We start from the raw sequence: 18,751 nt of genomic DNA on the forward strand, positions 1-18,751 counted from the left end.
AACACCTTGCTTCACTTTTAAACAAGTTCAACTTTATTTATTCAAAAAGGTAAATAATTTCAAATACAAAAAATAAGGTTCATTGATTTTCTTATTCAGATAGGGATAGGCAGAACACATTGCTTCTCTCGAGTTTTTACACAAAATACATCTCATTGCCAGCCCATTACGGTATACAGAGAGGGCCAAAAGTATTAGGACAGTGACATGCTTGTTTATTTTGGCTCTGTATTCCAGCACTTTGGATTTCAAATGATACAATGACTATGGGGTTAAAGTGCAGACTGCCAGCTTTAATTTGAGGGTATTTTCATCCAACATTTAGAAATTGCAGTACCTTTTGTACATAGTCCTCCCCATTTTAGGGGAACAAAAGTATTGGGAAAAAACTCACTTATGTGTATTAAAGTAGTAGAAAGTTCCAGAATCATGGTAGCATCCACATTAATGTAGAAGTGTTTAGAAACATATATTATTATTTACAATACAAGTGACTCCAAAATTACATAATATATTAATTTACCATACATTTCTATTTGGAACAAAATAATCTGAAACACAACGAAAAACAAACAGCAAATGCATCCAACAAGATTGTAGAGTCACAAGCTTGATGTAACCATTGCATGCTAGGAATATGGGAGCCAATACTGTGCATTACTTTAATATCCATATAAGTGAATGTGTCCTTATACATGGGTCCCCTAACATGGGGGGACTATGTACGACACGTGCTGTAATTTATAAACAGGTCACCCGATATGGATGAAAATACCCTTAAATTAAAGCAGATAGTCTGCACTTTAACCTCAGTCATTGTATCATTTCAAATATGTCACTATCCATATACTTTTGGAGCTCACTGCATCTCATTAAGGCCTTAACACTGAACACAAGTGCAGAGACTGGGGGATAGCTTGTGTTTGAACACGGAGGCTGTTTGAGCGAGAGGCCTCGCTGTCATTGACAGCTATCCCGTTTCTATTGGCGACACTCCCGTAACCATTATCAGTGACACTTTCGTTGCCATTGATGACCGTCCCCTTGCCAACCATGGCGATGTCCTTAACCACCATCCCATTTTCATCACCTGTCCCTTAGAAGGGGACCCTAGACAAGACCTTCACATCCTGGGGAAAGGGCAGGGATGGAAATGTGGAGGTGAGGTGTGGAACCTCTAGAATGCCCCCCCTCCATGCCCTCTCCCCTCTGTTGGCCCGGAGGATCAGGGCGGAGTGGCAGTCTAGACACACCTTGTTCACCTTGTTGCCATCGTACTCCAGAGTTACTTTGTTGTCTGAACACCTCCAACACACCACCTGACAGACAGGTGGACACACAGGAAGTCATGGTCATATCGGTCTGGTTATGTTAGAAAGAACGGAAGTACAACACTGAACGTGAATGCCATTTCAACTAATCATAACCTCACCCCAGCCTTAGTGAATGTGAAGTGTGTGTTGTGTGTACGTGTGTGTTAACTCACACAGCCACAGGCTCTGCAGTGGTGTCTCCATCGGGTGAGGGCGTTGAAGGGTTCGCTACACTTCATACACATGGTCACCTCATTGTCCCTGATCCATCGAGGGGCACGCCGACCCAGCTCCTCCATCTGTTCACGCACACAGGAACAAAGACCAACACTCAAAATCAGTTCAGTCTCGCCATGTTGTTTTACCACCCGTACATGCAAGAGGATCTCAAATGAGTTGTTTCTCCTTCCCTTTTGCTAAATGATCAGTTCCCCTCCACACCCATTTGCCAGTGATTTATCCCTCTATATTAAGTCAGGGAGCATACCGTACAGATGGAGGAACACACACAAAAGAATGGAAGAAAACATTCTATCAGTCTCTGTTTTGCACAAAAATAAAGGATCCTTACAGATACCTCTACTTCTTTAGAAGCAGACTTAAAAGTCTCATTCTTCTGTCGGAAAACATCAATAGTGTCCTGGAAAGCCTGAAAGTACAAGGCACGTCAGACCATGTGTACTCTCTCTATATACTCATCATGTGCCATTGGTCATTTAAACATGTTTCAAAATATGACAAAGCACTGTTACCTTTAACCAGTCCTCTTTGTCTTGTTCAGAGCTGGAAAACAAAGCCACATGTTAACATTTATACAAAACATATACACATCCATCCAAGACCTTCAGGTGAGTTATATTATTGTGACACCCCCCCCCCTCCCCTCACCTGGCCTGTAGGTCCAGAGTCCTCTCCAGGGTCATCTCCTTGCCAGACACCTGGAAGGTGTGGGGGTGGTGTTCGTTGGTGGTGCGCTGCACCGTCATGCCCTCCAAGTCAATCCGTGTCCGCACGGTGAACCGCTGCCCCCCCAGGCTGAACCGAGGAGTGCAGCACAGTAGTATGTTGTTAAACTGGATGGACAGCGGGGGGGGGGGGGGGGGGGGGGGGGGCAAGAAAGACATAAGGGTTTTAAGTATGAGCCACAAGAGTCTCCTGAATGAGCCGTTAATGCAGGAGTGTCGATCTCATTCCACAGAGGGCCGAGTGTCTGCAGGTTTTTGTTTTTTCCTTTCAATTAAGACCTAGACAACCAGATGAGGGAGTTGCTTACTAATTAGTGACCTTAATTCATCAAGCACAAGGGTGGAGCGAAACCCCGCCCTCCGTGGAATGAGTTTGACACGTGTGGGTTAAATGGATGGATGTTCAGTGGTTCCTAGTCAGTGAAGTGCAAGATTCTGACAAAATAGAGATGATTTCAGTTCACATTATACATAGCAGAAAATCATGTCTGTTCTACCCTATACATAGCAACATTATGTAATGTTGCGTGTTCCTAAACTCCATAAGGTCTCCATTGGGAAAGAGGCGGTCTGACCTCAATGGGACTTCCTGGTAAATTAAAAGGTTAAAATATTGTGAGCTGGTCTAACCAGGAAGAGGTGTCTCTCCATGGCAGAGTTCCTGGCAGCCAGCATCAGGACGCGTCCCTCCCTGATGAACTCATTGGAGGGGTTCATCACGTCCTCCTCCCCCAACATCTCGTAGATCTCCAGCAGCTTCTTCAGGTTCTCCTAGAGGACAACGCAGCAGAACAGAGGATGTTAGACAACAAAGCAGATCCCAAACTTCTGTCCAAACCGATAGCAAAATTACAAAGTACAGATGGTAGTGGTTAACAGTAGTAACCTCTATGCCTAAAGAGAAATGGTCTCTAGATATACTGTACTGACAATTGCTATCTGCAGTAAGTAGAGGATTAGCATATTAGTTCTGCACGTACTGATTGGCGGATGGCGCTGTTGGAGTGTGTTGCTGCCATGGAGATGACCTGCAGAGACTCTGAAGGCAGGCAAAGAGATCAACAGCTTATTTTTTTAGAAAACCACAAAACCACAAAACCTAATCTATTATGGTTTCTGTGAAAGTTACTACAAGTCTGAGCAAAAGTGATGACACTGCGTGAGTCTTGGCTAGTAAATGAGGACTACCTGAACTCTGCTACAGTAAGAGTGAGGCCAGCCTTTGTGGATCTACTGTATGTAGGACTATGTCTATGCTACAGTAAGAGTGAGGCCAGCCTTTGTGGATCTACTGTATGTTGGACCATGTCTATGCTACAGTAAGAGTGAGGCCGGCCTTTGTGGATCTACTGTATGTTGGACTACGTCTATGCTACAGTAAGAGTGAGGCCAGCCTTTGTGGATCTACTGTATGTTGGACTATGTCTATGCTACAGTGAGACCGGCCTTTGTGGATCTACTGCATGTTGGACCATGTCTATGCTACAGTAAGAGTGAGGCCAGCCTTTGTGGATCTACTGCATGTTGGACCATGTCTATGCTACAGTAAGAGTGAGGCCAGCCTTTGTGGATCTACTGTATGTTGGACTATGTCTAAGCTACAGTAAGGCAGGTGTCAACTCACTCTCTGCATGGCTGTGGTCTGAGTCGTCATCAGGCAGTCTCTTGAGGTAGTCTCTCAGCAGCATCTCATAACGAGGTAGTCTCTGGACCGGCTCCAACATGTGGTGCTGCAGGGTCAGACTACCACACACCTCCCGACTCTGGAAGATAACAGAAAATCAACAACAGGGCAAGATTGACTAAATGTTTCCACCACTGGAAAGTTAGCACCTATTGATTTTCATTAGGTGAATGGTGAAATGCAGATTAAGAGAATGAATAAGATATTCATCACTACTGTGGACGGTTCTGACTTAGAATATGTGGACATCGGCTGTCATTTACAAAATAGCCTCCAACACTCTACTCAGCAAATTGGATGCAGTCTATCACAGCGCCATCCGTTTTGTCACCAAAGCCCCATATACTACCCATCACTGCGACCTGTATGCTCTCGTTGGCTGGTCCTTGCTACCTATTCGTTGTCAAACCCACTGGCTCCAGGCCATCTGTAAGTCTTTGCGAGGTAAAGCTCCACCTTATCTCAGCTCACTGGTCACCATAGCAACACTCACCCATAGCACGCACTCCAGCAGGTATATTTCACTGATCATCCCCAAAGCCAACACCTCATTTGGCCGCCTTTCCTTCCAGTTCTTTGCTGCCAATGAATCAAAAATCACTGAAGCTGGAGACATATCTCCCTCTCTAACTTTAAGCATCAGCTGTCAGAGCAGCCTACCGATCATTGCACCTGTACACAGCCCACCTGTAAATAGTACACCCAACTAACTTGTAATTAATTCGCCACTATGGCCTATTTATTGCCATACCTCCCTAATCTTACATTTGCACACACTGTATATATATTTTTATATTGTGTTATTGACTGTATGTTTGTTTATCCCATGTGTAACTCTGTGTTGTTTGTGTCGCACTGCTTTGCTTTATCTTGGCCAGGTCGCAGTTGTAAATGAGAACTTGTTCTCAACTGGCCTACCTGGTTAAATACTGGCCTACCTGTATATCCTGTATGACGTTCCTGAATGGTGCGGACCTCTCCGTCCAGACTCTAAGCAGCTCCATGGCGTGGTCGAAGCTCATCACGTACTCAGCATACATCCTGAGGAAGGGAGCATGCTGCTGCATGACATCACCCAGACGAGGGCTCACAGACCTGTGGGGTCAAGGGTCGGAGATCAAAGTTCAAAAAATGATTATTTAATCAGTTTAGATATGCTAGCGATTTAATGTAGGAATGTTAAAACTACTGTGGTCTTTGTGAGGCCGGATGAATTACATAAAATATAACCATATTTTTAATTGAATAAAAAGGTTCCAATCATGTCCTTCAGTCCCATTATAGATAAGGACTTCAATTGCATCATCTATTCGGGTTGTCTCACCATTGGCCCATGTGTGTCTCCAGGTCTGGCAGTAGGAACTGGCTGTGGAAGGTGTGGATAGAGGAGATGTTGGAGAAGATGGTCCTCACCACATCTACAGGGAACAAGCCTTTACCGGCCTCCTGAGTCAGCCGAGCACAGAACACCTGCACACACAGTGTTAAAACACTGCTAATTAATACATACTGTCAAGTCATGTGGTGATAACTACAGTGGATGAACAGGAACAGTGAAGTTGACAGTGACACACTGACCTGGTCTAGCAGGTGAAGGCGAGCAACATAGGCCCTCTCTGTGAGTAGAAGCTCGTTGGCAATCTTATACAGCTTCTGTTCAGTGGAGTCCTGCAACCTCACCTCCTCACTCCCTCTCTTCATCTTCTTCTCTTCTGTAGAGCTCTCCTGAAGCATGGCCTCCTCCGTCCCAGTCGCAGCTCTGTGAGAGGGGGACAGTTCCACGTTGAGCCCTGTATCCACCTTCCCTCTGTCTCCTACATGGCCGTTGACCAGTACAGCGTCCCACATCAGGTCCAAACCGAACATATTTATGGGAGAGATTTCCCTCGCTCTGCCCTCCCTACAGGCCACTACTTCTGCCCTGTCTGGACTGTGAGCATTCAGTCCTGTGTGTGAGCTGTCGGTAGACCCACTGCCTGGGTCTCTAGGCTGGTCCAGGCTTATAGAAGTGGTGGTATGTGTTGGGCTGCTGTTAGCGGATCTGAGCACAGACTGGTTTTCCTCAAGGTGAATGAGGTCAGGCAGGCTGCAGGGTGATCCTGCCATCAGTCTATGTCTCTTTATCCTGGCTCCAGGGCTTCTCAGCTGGTTCAGCCTGGATCCCGCTCCCTTCCCTGGGGACTGAGATCCTAGTCCCCCCTGTATGGAGCTCTTTCCTGGGCTGTGGATTCCTAGTCCCTTTCTTGGGCTCTGGGTCCCTGGTGGTACCCCCTTCACCAGTCTATGGCTAGGCCTGGTCCCAGGACACTTTCCTGGGCTGTGGACTGCTAGACCCCTCCCTTGGGGTCCTGATCCCTTCCCTGTGAGTAGAGCTCCTCCTGGCCCCTGGACTGGGCTCTTCCCAGGGCTCTGGAGATGGGCAGGTTGAGGAGACACTGCAGACAAGGAGGGAGGAGGGAGAAGCTGAGTAAGGGATCTATCCTAGCCTGGTTCCAGAACAAAAATAAAAATGCAACATGTAAAGTGTTACTCCCATATTTCATGAGCTGAAATAAAACAAATCCCAGAAATGCTCCAAAAAGCTGAGGAGTATTTCAGTGAGAGAAAAAAACTCATTCTGATTGGCTGGGTCTGGCTCCCCAGTGGGTGGGCCTGTGCCCTCCCAGGTCCAGCCAATCCTGAACCCCTGCCCAGTCATGTGAAATCCATAGTTTAGGGCCTAATTTATTGATTTCATTTGACTGATTACTTTAAGTGAACTGTAACTCAGCAAAATCTTTGAAATTGTTGCATGTTGCGTTTATATTTGTGCTGTCTTGCCAACTCCTATTGGCATGACAATGACCATAGAAGTTGGCAAAACAGCACAAACAGATATAGGACCAGGCTACATTTATCTTGCAGTGCACGTTAAACCACACTCCTTTCAGTCCCTGTACTGTGCTTTGAGTGGGGATTTCTTGACAGGGCTCTTTCCATTGACCTCCTCTCTATGAGGTAATGATGCTCCCACCATCCTGATGGCATACTTACAAAATCAATCTGTAATCGACACCCCTGTGACATTGGTTGGAGGGGCAATCTGTGATTGCTACATCCATTTCTGGACTTTGAGATTGGTGAAATGTGCCCATTGATTCTTGAATAATGTAACTTGCAGATGACTCATGAGCTTGGTTCAACCGTTTTGCGGAACGCAAAATGTAAGCGTGTTTTGCCCCGTTGTTTGTGAACAATGTACTTGTAAACAAAACACTATAGCCTCAAATGGTTAAAACTATAGTTTTGGTCTACTGGATGCTCAGTCTTTGCATCCATAGCTGGGGTCTATGAATGTGAGAGTGGTTGCATTTCTCCACCCCTATTCTTTAGCTGTTCACAGAAACATTAGCGGGGTGGCTGCTTTGTTGTTTGAAATGTAGATTGCCCCTTCAACCGTTGTACCTTGTGTAAAGTACGGTATCTTTAAAAGGTGACAGTTTTTTCCCCTCCCCTTTTCTTTTTGGTTAATTATATTGTTTAAATTGGGTTGACTAATGAGTGAATTGTCTGTAAAACTGAATAAACAGTAAAAAAAATAAAAAGCAGGAGAATGGTCTGTCACCTTGTTACAGAATTCATAATGGGTGTAGCGCACTACTAGACCGTTCTTTACTCCAAATGTGGTGCCTCTGAATTCCTTTGTAAATGAAGTGGCCTCATTTTTTATTATGATAAAGAGGACATTGTTCTTTAACTGAAGTCGTTAGCTCGCTTATTCTACGAGTTTCCAATGCTTTCGGGAGTTTTCCCAATGATGTCAGGAGAAATGAAATACTAACAACTGCATTCCTGGACAAAATGATGCCAAGCTTAGCGATATTATTAACAATGCCAGGAATCAAAGTGAAACAGCTAAATTCCCCACGCGTCGCTGAGATGGTGTTTCTCCCAGTCCCCAGACTGCTTTTCATTCTCACTTCTCTCAACGTGTTAACCATTTCTAGTTTCCATTTCTTTCTTACGTCACTGGAAAGATAATCGGCTACATGTTTTAACCAACAGACTGTAGTCGGTGTCTACTGAGGAGGAGAGGACGACAAAAGTGACCGTGTTGTTTTGAAGTGGGCAAAAGTTAGCAAAACAGGTTCTGGATTTCAGGCTAACATTCCAGTCCATGTACTCAGTCATGCTGTTTACCATGATAAGGAGTGGCATGATAAGTCAGACAGACTGCTACCCGGGCTAGGTAAAAATTAGATGGAAAGAGCCAACTGCCAACACGAGTTTAGCCTAATAACGCTGACCCTTCAGTATTGGCAGATCTGACAAATGTCTCCTCGCTTCTCACATACACCATTCCATAGGACAGAGGAGCGCTTCGCTCACACACACACCACTGCTGTTCTTGAATTGAGTCCTGCATCAGTCTCTAAGACTCATACACACCCAAACCCACTCATTGCTTATCAGCGAGTGTCCCTTTTTGACTGAGTGGTCAGTCTGTCAGAATGGTCAGTGTGTGACTGTCTTGTCAGAGGATGTGTAAGGGGCAGAGCTTCCTGAGTGAAATCAGGTGACAAAACAGTTCCATCAATAACTCAAGAGTATTTGGTTAACATCTTACCTAGGTAGATTTTTGACCTAGGACCTACTGTCTCCAGATTATTACTGGGGGCAATAACATTAACATGAGGCTATTGTCCAGTGAGGAAACATGGTGAGAAATACTGCCACCTCCACTACATCTTCACAAACAATAAACCAGTACATTAGCATGTAAGGGACAGTAAATCACAGTAACATATTATACCAGTCAGCTGTACTTAGTCAATGCCTTGGCAGACATCCCAGACACTCTCTGTTATGGCTTCAGCACTATGTAGACTAAATCTAGAGAGCCACAGGCAACCTCCAGTCATTTTGTGCAGGGGAAAGAAGGAGATTTCAGTTTAGCTCAACTTCAGTAAACCCGAAGAGCTGAGCCCTGCTGCTGCTAATTTGCACAGACAAACACACAACACCCAGAGAACGTTGTTTACAAACATAACCAGTGTTGTGTCAGGATACACACCCATCATGGCATGCCAGTGGTAGATTAACATAACTAGTGTTGTGTCAGGATACACACCCATCATGGCATGCCAGTGGTAGATTAACATAACTAGTGTTGTGTCAGGATACACACCCATCATGGCATGCCAGTGGTAGATTAACATAACTAGTGTTGTGTCAGGATACACACCCATCATGGCATGCCAGTGGTAGATTAACATAACCAGTGTTGTGTCAGGATACACACCCACCAGGGCATGCCAGTGGTAGATTAACATAACTAGTGTTCTGTCAGGATACACACCCATCAGGGCATGCCAGTGGTATTTTAACATAACTAGTGTTGTGTCAGGATACACACCCACCAGGGCATGCCAGTGGTAGATTAACATAACTAGTGTTGTGTCAGGATACACACCCACCAGGGCATGCCAGTGGTAGATTATCTTAACTAGTGTTGTGTCAGGATACACACCCGCCAGGGCATGCCAGTGGTAGATTAACATAACTAGTGTTGTGTCAGGATACACACCCACCAGGGCATGCCAGTGGTAGATTAACATAACTAGTGTTGTGTCAGGATACACACCCATCAGGGCATGCCAGTGGTAGATTAACATAACTAGTGTTGTGTCAGGATACACACCCACCAGGGCATGCCAGTGGTAGATTAACATAACTAGTGTTGTGTCAGGATACACACCCACCAGGGCATGCCAGTGGTAGATTAACATAACTAGTGTTGTGTCAGGATACACACCCACCAGGGCATGCCAGTGGTAGATTAACATAACTAGTGAAATTACCAACATGTTCCTCTTCTGCCTTAGACATGGCTGAGTTCACCCACTTCAGTAAAAAAATAACATGGGCTAGTTTCAATGCACTTGTGCTAGCCACCCTAAAAACAAAAAGTGTAGGGTAACTCAACCACTAATAATACATTGCCTGAGTTAGTTTACAATTAGAGAATAGGCGCTAATAGTGTCTCCATTGTGGCCATGACAGAAAGCCATCAACTAGGGACTAACTAGGAGGCACTAGGGCCGTCACTGAATGGCTGGTGTTCTGCCACAACTGTACAGGGTTGACCAGACCAGTCAGTTCCCGACAGCATTATATTGTGCTCCCCAATGACATGCACAACTCGTTCATGTCAACACACCACACCAGTGTTTGCCTCTCTCCGGTCAGACTTTCTATCTAAAGATGAGTTGGCTGTGGGCATCTTCTTCACCGTTTCCTAAACATATGACTTCAGATCAGGAGCTACTGAATATCCATCTCCACTAATCTGCTCAAAACGAGTTAAATCCATCATAACAAGAGATGCAAAAACCACACAGACAACCTAGGCTATAGTAGGATACATTTGAAATGTGTCCAGTGAGTTCTATTTGCGCTGACGCACTCACTCAACGTTTCCAAAAGACAACTGCAGTTGGAGACGGCTGACCTTCTGTGTCCTGCGGTATTCCCTTCCCTTTCTCCTCACCGCCGTCCGCCTAAACTCCTCCTTCTCACGATGAGTGGTCTTCACACTCCCCCTCTTCATCAGGTCACCGTCAAACATGGTAATATGATTTGTAATAACCTTTATACAACGTATTGTTCACCTGATCGTGAATAGAGATCGGATTCGAGGCGCCGTTAGGATTTACTCAGGTAACGTTAATTACCGAGCTGCTCCTCCAACAGAAACGTAAATAGGCGTACCAAATTCCAAAAGTCCAATACAAATTTCCACATGCTATGAATCTACATCAGTGATGTCGAATCCGATAGATCTTAACAATGGCAGCAATAAACCCTGCGCCCCCTGTGAGCCTTTGGTGGCCGAAACTCGAATGCCATTTTCCTAAAGGTGTTGATGGTAATGTTTCAAAATAAATATGCGAAAGTGTTTAGCAGTCCCCTATAAGATTAGGGGGGGATTTATTGTGTTTTGAAATGTAGCCTTTACATGGTTAAATATGCAATAAAAATGATTTGAAAGATACCATACATTTATATATTGCTGTCTGAATGTCTAATGGTTTTTATTGAGTTGTCGAGTAGTGTTGAAATTGTGCAAGCCAGTCCGTTCATCTTTATTATGGGACACACATTCAGAGTTTCATCTTTGTGCCCTGAGTACTTATACACTCCAGGTCCAGAAAAAGGTAGCTAGTAACATGAATCATTTTCTTCATAGCTTACTGTATTTCCAGTTGGCCTATGTATACCTTCAATGGTATTTGAACCATCTGATAAGTTTAAAGCCATTGGGCTCCAAAAGCAAGTTTGCTCTCCCAAACGAATGCGTTGGGTTTTTAGCTCTGTGGGTTAATACAGTCTCCGGCTGGTTACACAAAACCCCTTCCTTCTCCTTCATCTACTTCACGTGATGTCTGAGAAGCCTAGTAAGGAATGGAGCAGACAGCATTCACCAGAATAACACAAAAGCATGTCAAAACCCAATGTTTTTGAAACCCAACTGCACTTAGCAACCACAGTTCTGGTCAGAGATCCTTTAGAAACAGAATCTTCTGTCTAAAGCCAGGCTGAGGTGTGTGAATTCATCCCATTTTGCCACGCTTATGAGCTGTGACTGAGTGGACGTTTGATATAGATGGTTAAAAGTTGCTGGGTGGTGGTTTGAGAAAAGCTCCAAATTGGTATTTCTAGGTTAGGATACATAGCATCATGGTTGAATACAGTACAGCATAAACTGCCAACTACCTCTACTATTACTACAACTACAGTGCTACTAGTACTACTATTCTATAGCGAAAGCTATCTACACGCCAATCCAGCATGGTTACTTCCATACACAGGATGTAGAAAACAAAAGGCAATCTTGGATAGAGATCTACTTTCAACATCATTATTTAACCCAGTGGGGGTAAACAGTCGATCACAACTAGTATTGGAATGCATTGGTCAGTTTGTGCTTGACATTCAGGTTGATTGAGGCCTTCAGAGAGAGAGACGAAAAGTACGTCCCGAATGGCACCCTATGCCCTATGTAGTGCACTACTTTGGCGAATGTGGTGTCATTTGGGACGTAGATGATGCTTCAACATAGATACTGTAGAAGCAAGGAAGGACGATGATGGTACAAACACTGTCAGCCTTTACAATGTTTGTAAATCTCTTATCCTGTAAAACACATTAAAAGTGCAATAGAAACATATTCATATAACGTAGGGTGCGTGAGCAAAGTGCGTTTGAAAGCAATTCCATAGAATATAAAAAACTACGATCTTGGTGAGGGGTGGGGACAATCGATGAAAATGACTTAAACAATCTGTGTTTGTGAAAGCTAATACTTCTTTCTTTTCTTTTTTACATGCATTTCAAATACACAGTTATGGCTTTGTCCACTGCCACCTTGGCGTTCGCGACAAACTGTATGGTACCGTTAATGATTGTACAGCTACATTCAGCAAAACCCAACAGTTGTCCACCTCTTGAACCCAAACAAAATAATCATCACTGGTCGTAACATAAAAGTATGTTTCAACAACCCCCAAAACACCATAGACAAAGACATGATGAACAATGACTAATAGCTAGCTTGGTAGCAAAGATGGCGGCATGTCGCTCTTTTCTCCCACAAATCCTCAGTCAGACAGTCTCTTAAAAGTCTTTGTGAGCGTCGTCCTTCTCTTCCACAGCGAGAGGCACTGCTCTGGCTCTGCCCTGCAGAGTGCTGTGATGTGGTTGGAGGTCAGGGTGTAGTAGTTCCAGGGTTATAGAGGACCAGGGGGACAAGGCGGCTGGGCGAGCCAAAGGAGAGGCACTCGTGGGGGGCCGCTGCGGTAGCTGCTCAGCGGGCAGTGAGCTCGGTGCTCCTGGATAACTGACACAATGCTACGTCTGGGAGGAGCATGACCAGAGACAACCAGAAGACAAGAGGAAGAGGAGAGGAGATAACAGGAGATACACGGTACCTGACAAAGATCTCAGACATCACCTCGATTACTCACAGACAAAAGGAGGTATCAGTGGTAATTTACAATGGTAGTTCATGTTAGGTCAAGGCATAAAAAAACTCACACACAAAACACACGGGGGGGAATTCCTGATGCTGTACCCTGGCTATACTGTACAAGCAAAATTACATGGGGAAATGTACTTAAACTGTAAACACATGCAACGTTTCAGTCCCATGTAAAGTTTTAGCCTGGTCCTAGATCTGTTTGTGCTCTTGCCAACTCATTGTTTCTTTGTGGCATGATAATGAGTGAGGAGTTAGCATGATAGCACAAACAGACTGGGATTCAGGCTAGTTTTAGCCTGTACTGGTCTAATTTGTTTACCTGCTGGCTTGGGAGGCCTTCTCCCACCTTAGCTGTGAGGAGACTGGCGGCACTGTGGCAGCAGACTCCTGACGATCTATGAGAGACTGACAGATTAGATGGAGAGACAGTACTGGAGAGAGGTGACAGGAATGGGGAGTAGGGGACATCACAGATGATCATATCCAGGAAGGGAAAAATACAGACTACTTACCAAAGAAAATCACCCCAATATCAGCATTTTCAAGAAGCACATTCAACAGTTCTGCAAGAATGTTCCAATTCTTAAATATTCTCAAATGCCAAAAAACTCATGTATTTGATATTGTCTGTTCCACGGAATGTACGCTTACAGTATGCTATGATGAACCCGTGTGCTTGTGCAATAACTGAGCAGGCTGTGTAAAGCATTCCTCCCTAACCCATGAGAGGAGAACACATGAGAGAGATGTTCAAGGCCACTCAAAACAGAAAAGACGACGACACACAAAATACGGGTGATTTATACATGATATTTACAGTATATATACGAAGAGTATGAACATAGCACTGTACACAGGATACAGCTTTCCAATACTCTGTGTTATATACACATGCATAGAAAGTGCTCAAAAGCTAACTGGCTGACAATGAATGGTAACTATTAACAGTCTGCCTGAAAATGGATATGGCGTTAGCACAGGGATTGGCAATGTTTCACATTATGAAAGACTCCTGAAACAGAGCAGAGGAGGAAAATGGCATTCACTGTATTCACATAGAGGGAGAAATCACAGGCCAATAGATCTGGTGGGACACAAATACATCTGAAAGGGGAACAACGCATTTGACAGGATTAAGAGCCTCTTGCATGAACTTTGATGTAGCGGGACCGAAAATTGGAATGAGTTTGGTGTGTGTGTGTGTGTGTGTATTGGAGAGTGCGAGTTGGGCGGAACGAGGAGGGTTTCACAGAGAGGAGGTCACACTGGTTTCCTTTCTTGAGAAGCGAAGACAGCGACCCCTAGCATCTATTTGATCTTTGACAATCCTTCACTTTTCATTCCCTTGTTGCAGAAAAGATCTATATCCAGCTAATTTACCCTACAATGGAAATGTTCCATATTGTAACACACACTATACTACAACTACAAAGGTGTTCTGCTCAAAGTAACAGGTGTACAGTGTTGTGCCAAGGCAGGTAGATGGTGCCAACGTGATGAAGGGTAATGAATGAAACAGAGTAATACTAACTCCATGTATAGAAACATGAAGGTCACTGAGGTGGTTCCCACGCCAAATCTACAGTGTTCATTGTGTTTCTGTACAGTCACCATTGGCTTACTATTGGAAGAAAAAAAACATTCAATCAGCCCAACAAATGAGTGCAAGAACAGTCAGTATTTCTGTTATGGAACAAATGTAAATGTTCACCAAACGTTGTCAACAAAGTAGCTAAGAGGAGTCCTGTCAAATGCGTTTTTTTTTGTTGCTCCATATTGCCTGTTATAACAACATGTAGATCACTTGAACCAATGGAGACTGGGATTGTTAGAGAATAGACACAGAGTTGTTGTGGTACTCTGGGCTCCAAACTTGGGACTGGTGGCGGAGGGGGAGACTGGACTGGGCCAATACTAGAGAGGGGAGTCAAAACAGGGAGAGACGAAGGAGACTTTTCTGACCAGCATCCCATTGACAGCACAACTAGCCAAAATCTATAACTGACCCTTACCTTAACCAAACTCATAACCTTAACCTAGTTTTAACCAATTCAAAAATGAAATATTGGTTTGCGCGTCAGCCACGTCCCCTTAGTTCTTCCCGTCAAAACCAAACTGTGCATGGATTGGGCCAAAGTTGGCAAAGCCTACTCACTGGCCAACACCCAGTAGCAGTGTATCCCTCATCAAGAGCACTGTTTAGAGACACTTACGCTGATAATTTGGCAAGGCTTTGTTATTGTCCATTCTAACCTATTGGATAGGGCCCAAAAAAACATGTGAAAACTGTTGTTGTTGGCATGAAAAGAAGGGTTGTTAAAGAAAAGCAGTGAGCTGATAGAAATGATGTCTGATCAGTCATTGTCGTTGCACTGATCAGGTGCTGTAGTTGTTAAGGCACACACATACACAGGTGACACACTATCGTGTGTGCAGAAACTGTGGAATCCCATCTATGCATCATACAGTAGCTCTACACTAACTAACCCATAGCCTAAATGTCATTCAAATTTGTCTATATTTCTATAACAGTGTAATGATAATTCTGGTTAACAATACGTCCTTGTCGAACCCCAGTTGAAAAGTGTGTGTGTCAGCTTCCTGAGTTTTCTATCTATTAATTACATTCATCCATCTATGTGTTCCTCTGGAGTTACCCTCCGAGGCACTAGGGGTGCTACGTAGCCACAGCTTACTGTCTGTCTCGCCTACTGATATGAAACCCAGAATCACCCATCTCGCTCTGTCTCATAATGCTATCATTCAAACCATCATGGTGTGCTGATTCCAGGTCATTTATGTTACAGGTTTAATATGATATTGAACCTTGACGGAAGTCTTCAGTCTAAGTCCTGAATATATATAGTGATATTACAAACTGCCATTGGGTGGTGCTAGACTCTAAATATGTGCCAGGTTTACAGAGCAGATGTGAGGATGATTGCAATAACATTGTGAGGACAGTGTTACAGAGCTGTGAGTAATAACTGAACAATTAAAAATAGCAAACAATCCATAATCATTGACCTGTCTTATCCAGTACTTGCTTTGAATGACATTTGGTTACAGTATCTGTGTGATTTTCATTAAAAACAGAGAGAGAATAACACTGTCAAGTGGTTGATCTGTGGAGACCTCAGTCCAACATTTGAACAAATTCCTTTAAATGTCCTTCTCATCTGTCTTTCCAAACAGCGGTAAGGTCCTGCACTCATATTCACTTGCTTGTGTGGATGGTGATTTGATTTAAAGGGCAAGACCAAAACTACTGATGTATAGTCTGAAAAGTGTTCTGTCTCTCCTGTAGTTTAGACCGATCAACAGTCTGTGAATAAGAGGAAGGCAGGGCCACTTGTGCTCCATGTTGTGTTAAATCCCTGAGGAAATTCAGTCTGAACATTCACGCCGATACAGAGCCTCATCCAGATGCTGCATCGACACCAGAGGCTTAGGCACAAGAAACAGAAAACCAGTCTGTCCTCCTCTCTGTGAGCCCCACCCACTCCCCCAGGGGCTGATGGGAAATGTAATTTAGCGTCATTAAAGAGGCGGATGGGATTTGTAGTAGTGTCAGTGAGGTTGATGGGAATTGTAGTTTAGTGTCTGGGAAGGGGCCAATGGAATCTGTAGTTCTGTTTAGAGAGGAGACTCATTGGATTTGTAGTGTTGTCAGTGAGGAGGTTTATGGGAACTGTAGTTTAGTGTCAGTGAGGGGGCCGATGGGAACCGTAGTACCTAGGGTATAGTGGACTGTAGCTGCTGGTGTGGCTATATGAAGTGTGGGGGGTGTATGAAGAGGATGGGATATATGATGAAGGAGAGTAATGAGCAGATGAAGGGGTATAGGAACTGGAGGGGGTATAAGGGGAGGAAGGGGTGTAGGAACTAGAAGGGGTATAGGAACTAGTAGGGGTGTAAAGGGCTGAGGTACGCGTCAGGTTGCTAAGGGGGCGAGTTCGAGGGGAGCTCCATGTCAACCGGCGAGACCCCAGAATGGGAGAACGGTAGGGGGAGGAGGGGGCCGAGCCAGGCTGAGCACCCCTGCCAGGAGACGGCCGTGTGTCTGAGGAGTAATGCCTGGAGAGCCCAGTACTGCCACGTTCTAAACTAAAACTATGGGAGTCGACCTCTAACGTCCGGACACCCAGTGCCCACTGGGAGTGAGCCTGCCTGTGGGGGGTGGATGGGGGGGTCCAGGAGGAGGAGGGTGCCTCCAGGGAGGGGGGACTGCCTGGTATTGTGGGGCCTGAGGGGGCCGTGGAGGAGGGGCTGAGGGGGTGTCTATGATGTGTCGTAGGGGAGCTCAGAGCTAGGGCTGTGGCATCTGTAGTAGCAGAGGTCAGGCTTAAAGGGGTGCCAGTGCCGGTGGTGGGGCTGGAGGGAGGACCAGGACTTACTTTGGGGGTGCTTCTCTTCATGCGGGCCACCTTGCCGCTGCGGGTGCAGTGCGACTGCTCCTGGTCGAAGGCTAGGTCCTCCAGACGCTGGGTCAGGGCAAGTTTCTGCTGGATGGCCATCCGCAGGAGGGAGTTGAGCGTCTTCTTCTCGTCCTCCGCCGCAGCCAGCTGCCTCTGCATCTCATCCAGCTGAGTCACATACTCGTCACACCTGAGAAGTTTCAAGGAGAGGGGTTGGGTGCTTGCAAAGAACAAACGTTTTGGTTACACAGCGTAGGTGGAGATGGGTTCAGAAAAAATAACATGATAAGAAGAAGTAGAGAAGAGAGAGAAGAATGGAGAGAGCGGAGGAGATATAGTAAGGGTAGGATGTAGAACTAGTCCTTTGTCTCTCTCCTGGTAGTGAACAACAAGAAGTCAATAGAAGAAAGAGAGATGAAGGGATAGAGCGAGGAGGGAAATAGTCACCTGGTAGCGAACATGGCTCTGAGCGATGAGAAGGTGGCAGCATCCTCCTTCAGGGCCTTCAGTTCGTTCCTCAGCTTCATCATGGTGTCTGTCACCATGTGCTTCTCATTCTCATACTTACTCTTCAGGTTGGCCAGGGCATTCTCTGCAGTCTGCAAGAACAAGGGAACAGGGACATTTCTTTCACCTTTATTTAAACAGAAAGTCCCATTGAAGTCTGAATACATTGTTACCCCCAAGGGAGTTTGAATTTTCAATTGTTTTCTAAGTGAGGACATTAGTGTGACTGTGACGGCAGCCTCTATATACTCTATATATCCTCATGGCTACTGTAGCCTGCTAGCTTGGTGTGAGAACCATCTACAGCTTTCGGAGATTTCTCGTGACGAGCCTCAAAGTAGATTCTTGCAAGGCAGTATTAGACAGCGTATGACCATCCATAGGTATCCATATTGTGGACACCCTGTCCATGTCTGACCTGTTTGTTCGCTTTGAGCACCAGTCTGAGGGTAGCTATCTGTTCTCTCTTGGTGCTGAGCAGGGACTTGAGCTTCAGTATCTCCTCCATACAGGCCTCTTTGTCCTTGTCAAACAGTGGGGCCAGTTCCCTGGCTGCAGCCCTCTGTCTGGACAGCTGGAGTGACCGGTCCACTGCCCTCTGGAGGTGCCTCACCTGCAGCATGTTCATCAAGGGAGGTTGTTAGCAAACATTAGCTGATGTTGTCATATACACTCAAATCTGTGTCTGCTTCATGAGGACCATTTCAAAGGCTAAAGGTGACACCCGGCACACAAACTGTGATAAACTGATTCCGGTTTCAACTGCTAATGAAAACAAAGATGTAATGATATATGCGTGTGAAATTATATTGGTGTTTAAGTATGGCAAATGCTTAGTTTGACAT

General features: G+C 45.0%; 2 protein-coding genes across 5 annotated transcripts in view; both read right to left on the bottom strand.

Moving 5' to 3' along the window:
• Positions 1 to 22: 22 nt before the first annotated feature.
• On the bottom strand, positions 23 to 10,792 carry LOC109864302 (FYVE, RhoGEF and PH domain-containing protein 4-like). The gene is made up of 12 exons (XM_031797351.1): positions 10,453 to 10,792; positions 5,541 to 6,397; positions 5,287 to 5,432; positions 4,901 to 5,057; positions 3,903 to 4,041; positions 3,259 to 3,317; positions 2,909 to 3,049; positions 2,202 to 2,386; positions 2,066 to 2,096; positions 1,891 to 1,962; positions 1,487 to 1,612; positions 23 to 1,319 (listed from the first exon to the last, which is right to left on the bottom strand). The coding sequence occupies exons 2-12, from the start codon at positions 6,066 to 6,068 to the stop codon at positions 1,098 to 1,100; spliced, it is 1,806 nt and encodes a 601-aa protein (XP_031653211.1). The 5' UTR covers positions 6,069 to 6,397; positions 10,453 to 10,792; the 3' UTR covers positions 23 to 1,097.
• A 105-nt stretch (positions 10,793 to 10,897) lies between these two features.
• Positions 10,898 to 18,751, bottom strand: part of LOC109864606 (protein bicaudal D homolog 1-like) — a 37,120-nt gene continuing 29,266 nt past the window's right edge. The window contains exons 6-10 of one of the 4 annotated variants that reach the window (XM_031797349.1): positions 18,325 to 18,519; positions 17,847 to 17,998; positions 17,379 to 17,589; positions 13,301 to 13,376; positions 10,898 to 12,857 (exon numbers count right to left, since the gene is read on the bottom strand). In XM_031797349.1, coding sequence (XP_031653209.1) covers positions 13,329 to 13,376; positions 17,379 to 17,589; positions 17,847 to 17,998; positions 18,325 to 18,519 — 606 coding nt within the window. In that variant the 3' untranslated portion in view covers positions 10,898 to 12,857; positions 13,301 to 13,328. Of the gene's footprint in view, positions 17,590 to 17,846; positions 17,999 to 18,324; positions 18,520 to 18,751 lie in introns of all 4 variants that reach the window. The other 3 variants (XM_031797350.1, XR_004204184.1, XM_031797348.1) reach the window with 3 other exon arrangements.

The sequence above is a fragment of the Oncorhynchus kisutch genome, linkage group LG19 (assembly GCF_002021735.2).
Source record: "Oncorhynchus kisutch isolate 150728-3 linkage group LG19, Okis_V2, whole genome shotgun sequence".
Taxonomy (NCBI): Eukaryota; Metazoa; Chordata; class Actinopteri; order Salmoniformes; family Salmonidae; genus Oncorhynchus; species Oncorhynchus kisutch.